The sequence below is a fragment of the Megalobrama amblycephala genome, linkage group LG2 (genome assembly GCF_018812025.1).
Source record: "Megalobrama amblycephala isolate DHTTF-2021 linkage group LG2, ASM1881202v1, whole genome shotgun sequence".
Lineage (NCBI taxonomy): Eukaryota > Metazoa > Chordata > Actinopteri > Cypriniformes > Xenocyprididae > Megalobrama > Megalobrama amblycephala.
This window is the reverse complement of record NC_063045.1, coordinates 33286202-33301951: the sequence shown is the minus strand read 5'-3', so window position 1 is coordinate 33301951 and position 15750 is coordinate 33286202. Positions and strand designations below refer to the sequence as shown.

General features: G+C 37.3%; 2 protein-coding genes across 3 annotated transcripts in view; one reads left to right on the top strand and one right to left on the bottom strand.

Moving 5' to 3' along the window:
• The window catches only part of LOC125255945 (histone-lysine N-methyltransferase 2D-like), a 526365-nt gene that overhangs the window by 216734 nt on the left and 293881 nt on the right, over nucleotides 1-15750 (top strand). The window lies entirely within an intron of this gene.
• tln1 (talin 1) overlaps nucleotides 1-15750 on the bottom strand; it is a 102351-nt gene that overhangs the window by 12461 nt on the left and 74140 nt on the right. The window contains exons 31-48 of the mRNA XM_048171361.1: nucleotides 15039-15132; nucleotides 13321-13410; nucleotides 13103-13225; nucleotides 11415-11558; nucleotides 10369-10530; nucleotides 10141-10281; nucleotides 7800-7981; nucleotides 7518-7650; nucleotides 6791-6892; nucleotides 6538-6708; nucleotides 6198-6446; nucleotides 5725-5844; nucleotides 5291-5437; nucleotides 5039-5205; nucleotides 2821-3004; nucleotides 2062-2187; nucleotides 562-678; nucleotides 170-355 (exon numbers count right to left, since the gene is read on the bottom strand). Of these exons, the coding sequence (XP_048027318.1) occupies nucleotides 170-355; nucleotides 562-678; nucleotides 2062-2187; nucleotides 2821-3004; nucleotides 5039-5205; nucleotides 5291-5437; nucleotides 5725-5844; nucleotides 6198-6446; nucleotides 6538-6708; nucleotides 6791-6892; nucleotides 7518-7650; nucleotides 7800-7981; nucleotides 10141-10281; nucleotides 10369-10530; nucleotides 11415-11558; nucleotides 13103-13225; nucleotides 13321-13410; nucleotides 15039-15132 (2638 nt within the window). The remainder of the gene's footprint in view (nucleotides 1-169; nucleotides 356-561; nucleotides 679-2061; nucleotides 2188-2820; nucleotides 3005-5038; nucleotides 5206-5290; nucleotides 5438-5724; nucleotides 5845-6197; nucleotides 6447-6537; nucleotides 6709-6790; nucleotides 6893-7517; nucleotides 7651-7799; nucleotides 7982-10140; nucleotides 10282-10368; nucleotides 10531-11414; nucleotides 11559-13102; nucleotides 13226-13320; nucleotides 13411-15038; nucleotides 15133-15750) is intronic.

The following is a 15750-nucleotide window of genomic DNA, read 5'->3' as shown; positions in this document are numbered from 1 at the left end:
ATCACACATTTTTTCTTCAGGTTAACATTAATAAATATACAATATACAATATATTCATTATTGCTACAAATTATTCCATATGACTGGACTATTTTGATATACGCAGCGCATATGCAGTCATTAATATGGCTGTGCAGGTGTCAGGCATCATGTTTGACGGTTATTTCACCTTGCAGGAGTGCAGCATGTCAGCGATGGCTCGTCTGCTAAGGTTAGCGGTGGCGATCACGTCCTCTTGACGACAGGAGTTCCCAGCAGCCACTGCTTTAGCCGTGGCCAGTGTGATGCCTTTGGTCATGCGGATGAATTCCTCTGGAGTGGCTGTCTTTGGAGGAGGATCTTGACTGCGGAACACCTAATGGAAAAACATAGGATGGGCACAAAACGTGATGAACAAAGGCTTAAAGCACTTTTGTTAACGTTTCACTTGCTCTTCTTCATCCCATTGGCCTTGGACTTAATAAACTTTAATAATAATAATTATTATTATTTATAATATACTTTTTTTCTTTTACTTGAATATAGTGATTTAAATGTGTATGCTCAGAGTGTGTGTCTTACAGCCAGCTCTTGTTTGATGTGCTCTATGGTGGCCTCTAGTGCGCGTGTGCCTTTAGTGGCCTCGTCCTCCACGGCCTTCACTGTCTTCAGTAGCGATGTCACGTTTGTCACCATCACCTGATGCCACAGAAAAATTACACATGAACACTCCTTAAACGCTATATGGAAAAATATGGAAATTAGCTGAAATAAGTTAACGCAGTCTCTTATTTACAGGAGGTAAACATAAAGCTGCTTAGTTTTTATTTTTAAATTATATAATTGTAGGCTATATAATACATTTTAACATTGTGTTGCTGTAACGGCCCATTTTTTCCCCCCTCTTTCTCCTTTTGCTGAGGTGGAGTGGTGATTAAATATGGTAATTGTAAATACTTTCTAGCATTTCAGTATAAAAGTGTACATATTTAAAATGCATGCAAATTACAGTGAAGTGCAACAGTTATCGTACGGTGTTCCGCAGTGGTCAAAAGGGATTCAAACATTGAATTTTGAATTGATCTTCTCTTGTAAACTCAGAGTTGTGGATTCAGACTGCAATTAAATTACCACACAACCTTGGCATTTGTCAAAAACAGTAGGTAAGGGATATTTACATGGGTGGTGGGAGAAATACACTGACATTCTGGATTCGGGCAGCAATAAACCATTAACTAGCCCCTGTAAATGTTGAAAATACCTTATGTCCGTATGAGAAACAATTACCGTCCGAATAAGACTTTATTAGTAATAAACTACAGACTTTTTAAAAACACTTTTTCTAAAGATAAGCTCTTTACGAAACAGCCAAATAAAAAGCACATTAAAATTACTGCAATATTCACAAGTTTGCTTCATTCTTATATCACCAGCAAAATAATCATGAATTTGTTAATTTATCGGTTTAATTAATCTAATGAGTTTTATGTATAATTTAATAGAATAATCTAACTTGTGCAAATGATAATGCATGTCCTATATGAAATAATCTCTTTGTCTTTGTTTGTGTAGATTTGTGCATATTAGCTACTCTGAGTCAGTGTTATTTTAGTATTATATATGCTATTATAGTATTTATTAATATTTTTAAATAGCTTTTTATATTTCAGTTTCATTTAATTTAATTTAATTTATTTTAATGTCTTATTTTCTTTTAAGTTTAAGTTTCTCATCTAATAACAATAATAATAATAATAATAATAATAATAATTATTATTATTATTATTTTATTTAAGCTTTATTTCAATTAAAAAAAAAAAAAAAAAAAATGTAATAGGTTTTCCCCCGAAAATGTTTGATCGTTTTGGCTTTAGTTTTAGTTAACAATAACAACACTGATCTGAGTGTAAATCATCAGCAGTTGTTCCAGCTCAGTCTGTAGGTCAAAGGGATGGACGCATGATTTCAGGGCAGCACATAATATTGAGAAGTGTCATATTCAGAGATCAGTTAGCAGAGACAGACTGACGAACAGAGACAGTCGGTGCATGAGATGCTCCTATGCTTCTGTGTGTCTTATACCTTAGCAGAGTTCTTGAGCTGTAACATGGCGGGATCATCGTGAGGTTTCCCGGCCGCTGCCTTCGTGGCGCTGATCAGGTCACCCAGAGCTTTAGCCACGTCCTTCACCGCATTGATAAGAACCACCTGAGATATGACAACAAACACATGATATTACTGCTGGCAAATTCTGACATCTAATGGTTTGTAGCAAAACCTAGTGAGCTAGTCTGTATCAGTACAAGAAAAGTAAATGAAGTCTCACATTATACAGTAAAACTACTGCAAATATAAAGTTGTATTAATACGAATGCTAGATAATGAAGTATCAGTCTCATAACATACCCTGACTAGCCTGACTACAAGAAAATGCAGTATGGACACAAAGACTTCACTAAAATTCACAGCTGTTACTTGTGGAAAGTGAGAATAAAGATCTTAGAAATACTCTAATGCAGATTTTTTTTTATCATGTACATGAACTTGGAAGTGTAATTAAACCTTGCCTCAATGTCTGTATTTCCTTGAATAACACAGCTATAACAAGCTTCAAGAATATGGTATGAATTATTAAGTGTTGCCATAGGAACAGCAGAAACCCAAGAATTGTTGCCAAGGATGGGACTAAAGATACACACACACACACACACACACAAACACACACGCACACACACACAACTGTACAAACACACACACATTACTGCACAAACACATATTTTGACAGAAAATTCACTGTAATTTGTGTGAAGAGGATTTGGGCCAGGATGGTGGTGTCAGTACCTGTGTCTCAGGGTCTTCAGAGCCCAAACTCGCTGCTCCCAGTTTGACCACATCAGCCAGTTTGGTGATGGTGTTAACGGATGACTGTGCAGCCTGAGCCAGCTTCTCTTGACTCGCTCCGGCTCCGGACACCAACAGCTTAGTGTCCTCCACCAGAACTTTAGCTGTCTTCAAGATGTGCTCTCTGATCAACCACAGGAAATACAACAATAATAATATTACACACATACAAGGATCAACAAAGATTATATGAAAAGAAAGTGACTTTTTTGTTATTAATATTGGGGGTAATGCATTATATGCAAAAATGCGTAACATCTTTTTTTACTTGAACTGACAATTTGTTTTTTTCTAAAAAAAAAAAAAAAAAAATTGTTAGAAATGTGTTAAAACATGCTGAAACTTGCTAGCAATGTGTTAAAATGTGTTAGTTATGTCTAATAAACATGCCAAATCATGTTAGCAAAACTAAGTAACATGCAACAATGCCTAACAACATTGGCAAAATGCAAAATAAAACATGCTAGCAATGCCAAGAGACGTGGCCTGATTTCTGATTGGTTTCTTAGTGATCTTATGAACTTATTTGTTTTCCTGTCATCTGACTTTACTTTTGTCAATCTGACAATAAACCCTACAAACTTAAAGCTTTTAAAACTATTTCATACTTTCCGGTCAGTCTTTGTCATGCCAACATCAATGTTTGTCATCAAACTTTATTGTTTTTTATTATTCTAGGGATTATTTTGATAATCGATAACAGTTCAATAAAAAAAAAAAATCCTAATTTTTTTATTTTTTATTTTATTGACAAAAAACTCTATTGCACATCCTGCCCAATGTACTTCAAACAAATGTGCCAATTGAATGCTATGAAATCATACAGTGCTTAATTTATTAGACTACCTGTCATAATAAATAGAGAACACAAATATTTTAGGAATCTATCAAAAACTTGTTTAAAACTAAAAATGTTATTGCCATTTATTAGGCAAATAACAAACTGAAACAACTAAATAGTCATTATTCACACATAATAAAGTAACTATATATATATATATATATATATATATATATATATAAATATATATAAACTTAATAACAGTCTCTGTTGTTATTGACTGTAATTGGGCATCTGAAAAACAAAAAAAAACAACAACTGTAAAGTGCTTTCCTTTTTTCTGCCTTTCTTGTAAAACAGTAAAATCGAAAATTCATGGATAACAACAATAATTATATTGTAGCATTAGAAATACTGCTATGACTAAAGAGCTTACATATACTGGAAATGCTTGCATGAATTTGTAACATTTACAGATAAGGATATAGCCATAGAATGAACGTTTTGTGCAAAGGACGCACATCCATCTGTCAAAGCTTCTGACAGGGCAAGCCATTAAGCTAATGCTCTCATGTTTTGGGCAGCTTGGGTCACGTAAGTTACCTTTCCTGCAGCAGCTCAATCTATTTTTAGATGCATTTTTGTCCTTAGAAATGCATTATTCAGGGCTGTAATTTGACGCGACTGTGATTTTCATTATTGATTATTATCGATTTTATTGAATAGTTGTTGCAGCCCTAGTTCATTCTATTCTAAAACATAATCAGAACAGCCAAGGCATAAAAGTCACATATAGGGATGGGAATTATAAAGTAGTTGACAATTTTGGATCCTTAATGTTTCCATTAACAAAACATCCCTGGCATCTGAGTTTAGGGCTGCACGATTAATCGCATGCTATTCTCACGCGCATTTCGTCAGTAAAGCCGGTTCCCTGATTACCGCTAAATCGCCATCACCTGCTTTCAAATGAAGCGGCATTTAATAGACAGAGCCGTAGGTCACTGAAAAGCCACGCAATATCGCGTTCATATCGCAGATGAATCGCCTGCGATAATGAACGCGATATTGCGTGGCTTGTCCGTGAACTACGGCTCCGTCTATTAAAAGGCGCTCCGTTTAAAAACAGGTGAGGGCGATTTAGCGGTAATCAGGGAACCGGCTTTACTGACGAAATGCGCGTGAGAATAGCATGCGATTAATCGTGCAGCCCTATCTGAGTTGATCCCCAAACTGTTTCCCATCATTCCACACACATATCCTGAGCCTTTTTTTAAGTCTGAGGTGTGAACGAACAGTGATTTCAAGGTCACTTAAATGTGCACTGGGCACTTTGGGTGCTGTATTTCTGCTGGAAGGACACATGCAGTTGAGTACCTGTGATCTGCAAACGTCTCAGCGTTCTCTCGGTTGAGAGTGCCTGCAGTGGCAAACATGATGGTGGTGTCCAGATCAGCGATAATGCCAGATACAGCACTGGCAGCAGTAATGCAGGCCTGAGTGCCACGATTACCCGCTTGAAGAGCCGCCAACACGTGAGATACCTGAGAGAGAATGAAGATATTAGGAGTCTGATGAAGACTGAATTACATCCATATGTCAAATAAGAGAAGAAGAACTACTGTAAACCTTCTCTGAGACTTTCCGTGCACTGTCGATGAGCTCTTTCTTGGTGTAGGAGTCGTTTTGACTGCACTGAAGCGCTCCTGCTTTACTGACCAGACCAGTGCAGCTGTAGCCCAACTCAGTCACCTGCTTCCTGATGTGAGAACCGATCTGAAGGACAAACCCAGTAACCGTTAACAAACACCTTAAACCCAGAGTAATGGCTGCTTTGTAATAAATATAATAATATTTCACTATATTACTGTTTTTAAAGCATTAAAAATCATTTAAAAAAAATCTTCCTGACCCCAAACATTATTTTTTTGGAATAATGTGTACTGATGAATTGTTCTCAATAAGAACAATAATGTGCAGTGAGTATATGTGGGTCAATTTTGATTCCATGTGAATTCAAAGGTGGGCAAACCACGAAATCTAAGCAGAAGAACAGAAGATACCTCATCGCTTTCAGCAGTCATGGCTGCACATTTGGCCTCTGATGCCAGGTCACCGAACTCTGTGGTCAGCTGATTGGCCAAACCGCCCAGCTCATCAGGGTTGGTGTTGGATTTGGTAACCTGGGAACACAGCAGTTTAAAAACACTCTGTCAGTCTTATCTTGTCTATAATTATAGCATAATTCTCCCTTCTGGAAATTATTTTGAACCATAATATCAAAAACAAAAAATAAATGAAAAACTTTAAAATATAAAATTTAAAATATATAACAGGGCCCAAAGCGGCTTGTCAGGTTTAACTACTTTATTAATGTCCTTTGTCACATATCAAGCATATCTTATATTTATAAATTCTGTACTAAACCTTAATTCTGTTTTCAATGCATGCTTGTGCATATGTGTGTTGTATTTTGACTTGTTTGCCCACCAATCATAGTGGCTTTTCCCACAATTTTTGCAGCACTAGACTTTACCATCTCCTGAACGGTGACAGCGATAGCTTTGGCCGTCTTCACCATCGTGGTCTGATAATCCACAAACGTCCCTTCAGGTTCGAATCCGGGCCCGTCTTCCATTTTATTGATGGCTTGAGTAATGGAGTTGACCATTCCTCCCACAGCTCCTGCAGCGCTGGCCGCCTCTGCCAGAGTTGCGGCCAGATCGTCCACCGCCTCCTTCATCATCTGAACCGACTCCTCCAGAGCCTCCTGTGTGTGAGCCGCCTGAGGACACAGAACACACATACATGGTACTACAGCAGATACAGTCAAAACAACCATCAGTATCTGCTGTGTACGTTTGGTAGCCTCTTACCTTGTGGTTTCCTCCAGCCTCTTTGGCTGTGTAGAGCATCTGTAGGGCAGACTCAGCCAGAGTCTTGGTTTGATCCAGCACGCTCATCTGCTGCTGGCTATTCAGGATCTTAGATGCTGTACCGATGGCAGCCATAATGAGTGGCTCAAAGTAACTGGCCATCTGAGACACCTGTGAGATTACAGCGAACCATGAGCTTCCCATAAACATCTAATCTGCTGAGACACATTTAGAAATGATTTTGCAGTTAGACCTTGTGACCCAGCTGAGACGCATCAGCACGGGCTGCGATGGCCACCGGTTCAATCAGGTTACTGATCTCATGCACAGACGCTGCCATCTGCTCGTGAAGAGCCTGCAACACAACACAATATTACAATAACACTTTATTACATTAATAACAATGATAACGATCATTAGCAGCCCCACATGACATCTGCACAACTATAAGGATATTGCTATAGTTTATTATGGTGGTTGCAGTGTTTCTCAGGATTCTGTGAGACAATGGGGAGTGGACCTCACTTCCTCAAGCAGGAGTCATAAGAAAATGTTGTACATTTTAAAGTTAAATGCACTTGGAGAAAGAAAATTAAGAGCTCCAACCCATGTTCAGTGTCCAAATTGAACAGAGTAAAAAGTCAGTGAATTTACTTATACCTGGACTTTAAAGTGGACTCAACCCTCTTTTGAGTTGACATAGTGTCTCAGTCTACATTACATTCACACTGCTGTTTGCAGAAGACAAACAATTAAAATATAATAATAATACATTTCATTGAAATTAAATCACAGTCTTTTGGCACAAAGCTAAATCGATTTTGGTCCATTTCACAGATACTTTGCCAAAGCAATGGCACAAAACAACAAGAGATCTATTACGTTATTATGAGAAGTGTAAAAATAGTTTTGGTTCGTTATGAGGCTGTGGCTGGACAGGTTAGGTAATGAATGAAAAAACTGCCGTTGTAAAGCTTCACCTCATGGGAAATGTCGTCTCTTGGTGTGAGCTGCTGGCTGATGGCTGCCAGTGAGGCCTTGTCCACCTCACGGATGCAGTTATTAAGAACCTCAATGGCATCATCACACTCCCTCTGACCTGGAGCCTTTTCCCTGAAACCATTTACATGAGAGTGTGTGAATATGATACATGTAAATTATTACATCATCATAATTGCTCCACAGACATGGCAGACTTGACCTATAGGCTAAAGTCTTGTCTTTAGTTGATCATTGAATGAAGGATATATATTTGTGAATACCTCATGTTGGTAATGAGTTTCTTGATAGAGTCAGACACGGTTCTAGAGTGTCCAGCCAGCACAGACCATTTGGGTGGGTCTTTGGGGTTGACGGCCAGTGAGCGGGCTGTCTGGATCAGGCCTGTAGAGCTCTCCAGCATGCTCTTAGCGGCTGCTACGATGGGCTCCATCGCTGCTAGACCCTGCAATCAGAGACAACACAACTTGCAATTTCCAACATTGATCCAGCAGGGCTTTTATTTCAGCTGTGTTCCCACTCCTGAGCCCTGTACACTCCTGTCCATTCTCCACTAGTCTATTTAGATTGTATTTAAAAAAAAATGCAAAAGAGTGTAATGACATTTTGGTATATATAGCAAATGCACATCTTCTACAGTGCACAGCATAAATGAGTACACCCCCTCTGAACAAATACAAAAGATGTATTTTCTTTATGATCACTAATACAACACATGGAAAGATGGCAAAACTAAAATGTATTAAACATATACATAATAAAAAGAAATATATGTCATTAATAGCCATAAAATAAGTAAATTAGCCAATTTTGTTTAAATTAAGGATTGCAGAAATGAGGACACCCTAGATTTAATTCAACAAATGTATAATATTCTAGTACTCAGTATGCCCTTCATAATTTTGAATATACTGCACTGACCCTTCTTGGCACAGAGTGTACAAGTTCATGACAAATTATCACATCTGTCCTGTTTAACTCCTGGATGATGAGCTCCTTAAATGCCCCGATCTTTAATGGGGAGTGTTGCTCAACTCGTCTCTACAGAATCCCCCACAGGCGCTCAAGAGTGTAAAGATTGAGTGCAATACATGTCCACAGAAGCTTTTTCACCTTGTGAGAATGCATATCCTCATTGTCATGTTGAAAAAATGCCCAACAATGCAGGGAATGAGGAAATGGTAACATCTTCTGTTTCAAGTTTGTGTTACACATTGGTGTGGGAATTCATGACGGCACTGATAATGCACAACTCCCTCAAACCTTCAGCACTCATACATCCCTATATAAGAGCTTTACTACTACTATTTTGTGATTTTGTAAATATGGGCTTTGGAAATGGCTAAGTGACTATATTGTGCTTTGGCTGCAGTAGGTAGTTCCAGTGAGAACAACAACCATGCATGTCAACCATGAATGATTCAGTGGGCTATATAACACTTTTAATTGTTAAGAAATGACTTCTCTTTAAATGTGTTGGTTCAACATACTTACCTGTTGATCAATCATTGCCTTAAACTTACACCAGAAATTTTTTATTTCATTTTATTTAGTAACTTTTAGGAGGGTGTACTCATTTTTGCTACACAACATTTTAATCACATTTATAAGAAAATCTTATTTTCCTGAATAATTTTGGCATACTTCTTTGGTAATTGATTTAGCAGACTTGCAGGAACATTATATCTCTAAAGAACCCTATCATGTCTTCTAAGTAATTGAGTAATTGCTGACTTTTAAGAAATTTCAGAGGGGGTGTACTCATTTATGCTGAGCACTGTACAGTTTGACAGCACAATTAATATTTTTCTCTTTCTCACTTCTTTTGTGAAAATCATGACAATAAAAGTTACTGCAAAAGTGGACTGGTAGAAATATGTCAACCAGTAGATATTTTGTTATATATGGTTAAAAAATATAAAGCAAAGCAGAAAACTTTATGTGTAGACTTTTTTTTGTTTTGTTTTACATTTGTTTTATCATACAATAAACTTTACTACTTGGATATCTAAAATATAAAACAGTTAGGTGTTGAATTTCCAGCAAACATTACTATATTGTGATAAACAGTAGAGCACAAGAAGTCTCTTCTGCTCACCAAGGCTACATTTATTTGATCAAAAACACAGTTAAAAACAGTAATATTGTGAAATATTATTACAATTTAAAATTGCTGTTTTCTATTTGATTATATGTTAAAGTCCCCCTGTAGTCAATAATTTTATCCCTTAAAACTCATCTTTGATCACCAAAATGACACATTTAAATGTTTTTTTTTCCTGCAAAATTGACTTATGAATTTGCACATGGTTTGTCTTAAAGCATATTAAAAACACCACATAGACATATAAACAACATTAAAAACTTGATTTTCACCACAGGGGGTCTTTAAAATATAATTTATTCCTGTGATCAAAGCGGAATTTTCAGTATCATTACTCCAGTCATCAGTGTTACATGATCCTTCAGATCTTTCTAATATGCTGATTTGCTCAAAAAACACTTCTGTTGAAAAGAGTTGTTCTGCTTCATATTCATAAACTTACTGGCCACAAAATTAGTGTTTAGTGTGGTGTACACTATTACTGTGAAATAAAGCCGTACCTCTGGGCTGATCTGTGCAGGTACGCTAGCAAACTCTGGGTTTGAAGCGAAGGCAGTAAGGTTATCCACAGCCTCGATGAGCGGCCCAGTGGCTTCCTTACACTTCTGTCTGTTCTCCTGGTTAAAGGCCCCATCAAGAGCCTGACATTAAAGCACAAACACAGTTACATACACAATAACCGTACCAACACACAAACACTGTTGTTCAGAAACAGTCGCAAAACTCACTTTAATGGACTTGACGAGGTTGGCTGTGCTGTTTGCCACCTCTTTGGCACTCTGGACAAACTGTCTCTTAGCAACTGGGTTGGATGTTTTGGAGGAGGCGAGTCGGCAGGCATTGCACAAGGCCGAAGTGTGTTTGGCAACAATTGTGGCAGCAGAGAGGACCTTGGAAAATGAAGGTGCATGTCACTAGGAGTTATTGTTGAAGACTTATCTATATTTGTTTCCCGTAATAATTCACTTCCTGTTTTGAGCAGTGAGTTCAAAGAAAATATTCAGATGTAAAATATAATTATTACTAGAACACACTGTATTTATCTATGCTTTTTTGTCACTGTTTACACTCTTATTTGTGTTTATAATTAATAAAAAATCTGAAAAAAAAAGAAAAAAATCATGTATATATATATATATATATATATATATATATATATATATATATATAAAGTATTAGTAAAAGATGGTATTATACATTGTGAGTCTACTGTTAGAGGCCGATTCCTTCGCCTGCCTGGCCATTTAGCAGAAGCATTAAGGTGTGGCCACATTTGCGAAATTTTAGAAAAATTGTGTGGCCAAAAAAATGTCCATTGTCTTTTGTCAAAAGTCAATAGTGTAGAGAAAGGACCTAGAAGAACAACTCAGACAAAAATCTGCTTCAAATCAAGCAGCTTTCTGTTGGCCAATGCAGCTAATCCGCATGACCAACTAGAACCAGTTTCAAAATCTGCATAGGTTAATCTTTCAGCCTCACACAAAATTTCAGAGATTGAACTGACTGGATTTTGCCAGTGAAAATTCACTGAACAATGGTAAATGTGACCACACCTGTACTTCTCCCCTTTGTGAACCAAAATCTCCTTGTCAATAAATACATTTTGTTTTCAAATATTTCTGTGAATTGAGTAATTGTTTTGTATAAATTGTTTTTTTGAGTTTACTAGTTGTATCGGCTATTTAAAAATCCTTATCTGTTAAACACTAATAATAACAACAATACACTATAGACTAATGCCTATCTCTAACCAAGGAAGGACTCAAACGGTTACCTGGGACTGGGTGCAGGCGGGGTCCACTAGGTTCTGACAGGCCATCTGGATCGACTGCTTGGCTCTGGCGAACTGTGAGGGATCCACAAGACCCTTCTGCCCAGAGTGACTGTTCGGGTCAGACACACCCACCAGATACGCTCCCTATGAGAGACACATCAACCGAATTCTGGTCACCTGTTCCACACAAACTAGGGCTGGGTGATAAAATGATAACGATAATTATTGCGATATAATTTTCCTCGATAAAGTGTTCAATATACGTCTAATACAATGTTTATGCGGAATAAGTGGAACAAAACAGCACTACTCATTTGAACTGTGGCACATGGAACATTTATCCACTTGGCGGTTAAGTTTAAATGGCAGCGCAGTACGAGCTTACTAGAGCACATGCGTTTACTCGCTGTGTATAACATGCTACTTTTTTTATACATGCTATGTATTTAGGCTACTGTTTTACATACAAATACCATAGAAACCATATAGTTATATTTCACCATGGTAGTGTGGTGCTATATGCTGGTTTTAACTGTGGTTATCATGATCTAAAAGTATGCTACTATGGATGACCAATGGTTAATTTTGATAAAACTCAAACAGATTATTTACATTTTACCATATAAAAATGAGGTGGTTACATTTTTTAGAGACGTTACTGTTTTTGTTAATGAACACAAATTTACATCTGCATCATAACTCAAGCTACTACTACTGTCAATTCAAATTACTGTCAAATGTGCATTTCTAAGAGACAAAGAGACTCTCTCTCTCTCTCACACGCATGACGTTAGCACATGCAGAAAACAAGAAATTAATTTTTCCATTAAAACATTTATTTTGACTGGAAAAGTGAACTTTCAGCTTGTTTTGTTGATGTGTATCCTGCATTAAGGATATGGCATACAGTTAGCCCACACAAAATAATAATTATTTTATGATATTTTATAATAATTTTGATGACAGCATCAAGGAAATAATCAAGAGTTACATTTTTTTAATCATAATTGTGCAGCCTGACCCACACACACACAATGAAACGAAGCACTTTTGAATCAAATGGCAGCTGTGAGTGTTCGTGAACCTCCCACAGGAAGCAGTTAAATATGACTCACTGCCCATCAAACCCATTATGAATTCTTTTTGCACAAGCGTGTAAGAGTGTGTTCTTATGCCTGTAAATAACAAAAGCATGAAGGTGCGTGTGAAAGCACAAAAGACAAATCAAGGAAAGGGGAGAACATGAAGGCAAATGTGTTTGTTCATTTAATGCGCTCCTGTAACTCCAGATGTTTGACGCATCATAGCACTGGTACATTTTATCACGCACCACCTCTTTAGGTCAACGGAGCAACATTTAGAAGAGAGGAGCTTCTCTCTCTCTCTCTCTCTCTCTCTCTTTCTCACACACACACACATTTCCATGTTTTAAGGGGACTTCCTATAGACATAATGATTCTGTACAAACTGTATATTCTATCCTCTAACCCAATCCCTACCCCCTAAACCTACCAATCACAGAACACTTTCTGCATTTTTACATTTTCAAAATACTTCCGTTTTGTATGTTTTCCTCATGGGGACCAAAAAATGCCCCCATAAAGTACAGTATTACTACATTTGGTCCCCACAACACAGGGAATACAAGAAACCCCCACCCCACCTACACACACAGACCCTGATTTTACCTGAGCAGCTGCCTCAGTGAGACCACACAGCGCTTTAGACGCTGAACTGACAGAGTCTCCAAACTCTGGCAAATTACTGTTTTTGGCATTATGGGAAATGCCAGCCATGGCCTCACCCAAAACCTGCACACAACATCAACATTAACACACAGCTTTAGCACAGCACTGATATAGGTGATATAGGTAAAATATATAAAAGTCGTGATCTTTGAGTTCACCTTTGAGTTCTCCATCACGCTGTCAATACAGTCAAAGTAGCCCAGATCATTGACGGCTTCTGTAGGATTCTCCAGCATTCCTCCAACCGTCTGCAGCACACACATAGTTAGCACACACAATACACAAAACAGACGTCAAGAATGCAAGGCATGTTCAGGTTTTAGGCTTTTAGTTCTGTATAAATTCAAGTGTGCTGCACACGGCCTGAGAAGTGAAGCTAAAGCATTTCGATCATCCCCTAGTGGCTGGATGCAGTATAGATCATAAACCCCGCTCTCTTCATGTAATCGAATGGGACGTGAGGCAAATAAAAAAAAAATCAAATTACACTTCAAATAATTTTTTGCTGAAAATGGTTTCTGTCATTTTAATTAGTTCTCATCACACAGACATAAAAATGGCGTGAATGAGTCTGCGGGAGCGGAAGTGTGGGCGGGACCTTGCCGTGGCTCCACCTCATGATCGCTATTGCACAGACTTGGGCTCCAAATTACATAATAAGCACAAGATGTCAACTTTTATTTGTGGGTTATTTTGGCTTAAATTTTCTACATTGAAAGGAAGTGGAGACACTTCTTTTTCAATAGTCTAAATAAAATCAGAAATAAAATTACATTCGTTAGTTTGTTATTAAAAATCCAGTGCTTTTTAAGCCCTTTTTAAAATATTAACATTTCTTAAAAAGTAAAAAAAACAAAAACAAAAATAGATTTATACTGTTTAAAATTTGGGGTCAGTAAGATTTTTTCAGTCAGTAAAATAAAGTTATTTTTATTCAACAAGGATGCATTAAATTGATCAAAAATTGAAAGATATTTATAATCTTACAAAGGTTTCTGTTTCAAATAAATGTTGTTCTGATGAACTTCCTCTTCATCAAAGTATCATGAAAAAAGTTATGTCAGTTCAGACAAAAATATGAAGCAGCACAACTGTTTTCAACACTGATATTAATCAGAAATGTTTCTTGAGCATCAAATCAGTATATCAGAAAGATTTCTGAAGAATCACGTGACATTGAAGACTGGAGTAATGATGCTGAAAATTCAGCTTCGATCACAGGAATAAATTACAATTTAAAATATTTTCACATAGAAAACAGTTTTAAATACATTTAACATTTTAAATTGTAATAATTCATGTATTTCTTCAAATAAATGCAGTCTTGGTGAGCAGAAGAGACATTCTTTCAAAAACATTAAAAAAAATCTTACTGACTCCAAACTTTTAAAAAGTAGTTTAACCAGTCTAAAAAACAAATCTGAATGGATTCTGTATGTTTTAACGGACTTATTGTGGAGAAGAAATATCAAAACAATGCTGCCTTGGAAACATGCACTGTTGTTTTGCGGACATTTCCAATATCAACTAAAAACAGCACACAGCAAATAACTGCTGCTCAATATCAAACAGGATTTCAAGTCATGCATATAAATATATGAAAGAGCATGTTTATACAAATACTTAAAAAAACTAAACATTTTTGAAGCATTTTATTACAATATTCTAATAAATACTGTAATAAAACCATACGGATAAGTTACGGCACAAAAGGTGTGTCATCTCTCTCCTCATAAAATACTGTTCAGCTCAGAATGAGATCAGTGCTGAATATGAGAGAATCCAAACACTGCATATGAGAGTGAGTCACTCACACAAACTGATTAACATTGAGAAGAAGATGAGAAAGGAGAGGTAAAAGAGAGAGAAGAAGCACCTCAAGCTCACGGAGAGCGTTGTCACACTCCTTCTGTCCCGGAGCCTGCTGGGTACACATGCTGATCAGCTGATTAATGCTGTCTGTCACCGCGCTATCGAGAGAGAGAGAGGGAGAGAGACATTAGAGTTTGCTGGAAAGGGAAGGAATAGTGTGAGAGATCTGTGAGGAACAAATCCACCCACGTGTGTTACCACACACTGACACTCTCTCTTTTCTCTCTCTCTCTCTCTCTCTCTCTCTCTGTGATGCTCTGTAAGGGAGTGATGGGAGTTTTAGGAACGTGAGCAGTGAAAAGCCATTAACTGCTGTTGTTTCATTCTGTCGTCTTCTCTCACACACATCAGAGAACAGCAGTGATATAAACAGGTTTGCTTTTGTAGATGCCCATTACATAACTGCGCTCATTCCAACCCAAATGTGTATAAAAGCGAGCATGCCACTTATGTAATGTATGTCAATAGAAGAGCTGTGTGTGCGAGAGTGAGTGCACAGTTTCTTTCTTACTATCACAAGCTCTGTTAGAATAGCATGCCATCACAACATCTGACCCGATTCTTTACAGAAATGCTTCAAAACACAGTGAGCTGCATTTTAGATGCACTCCTGACACAAAGACGGTTTCAAACGGTAGCTGGATTACTATACTGCCCACTTAGACATTCATTTGGCAACATCATGTTTACCAATCCCAAAAAGTTTTCTTGCAAGC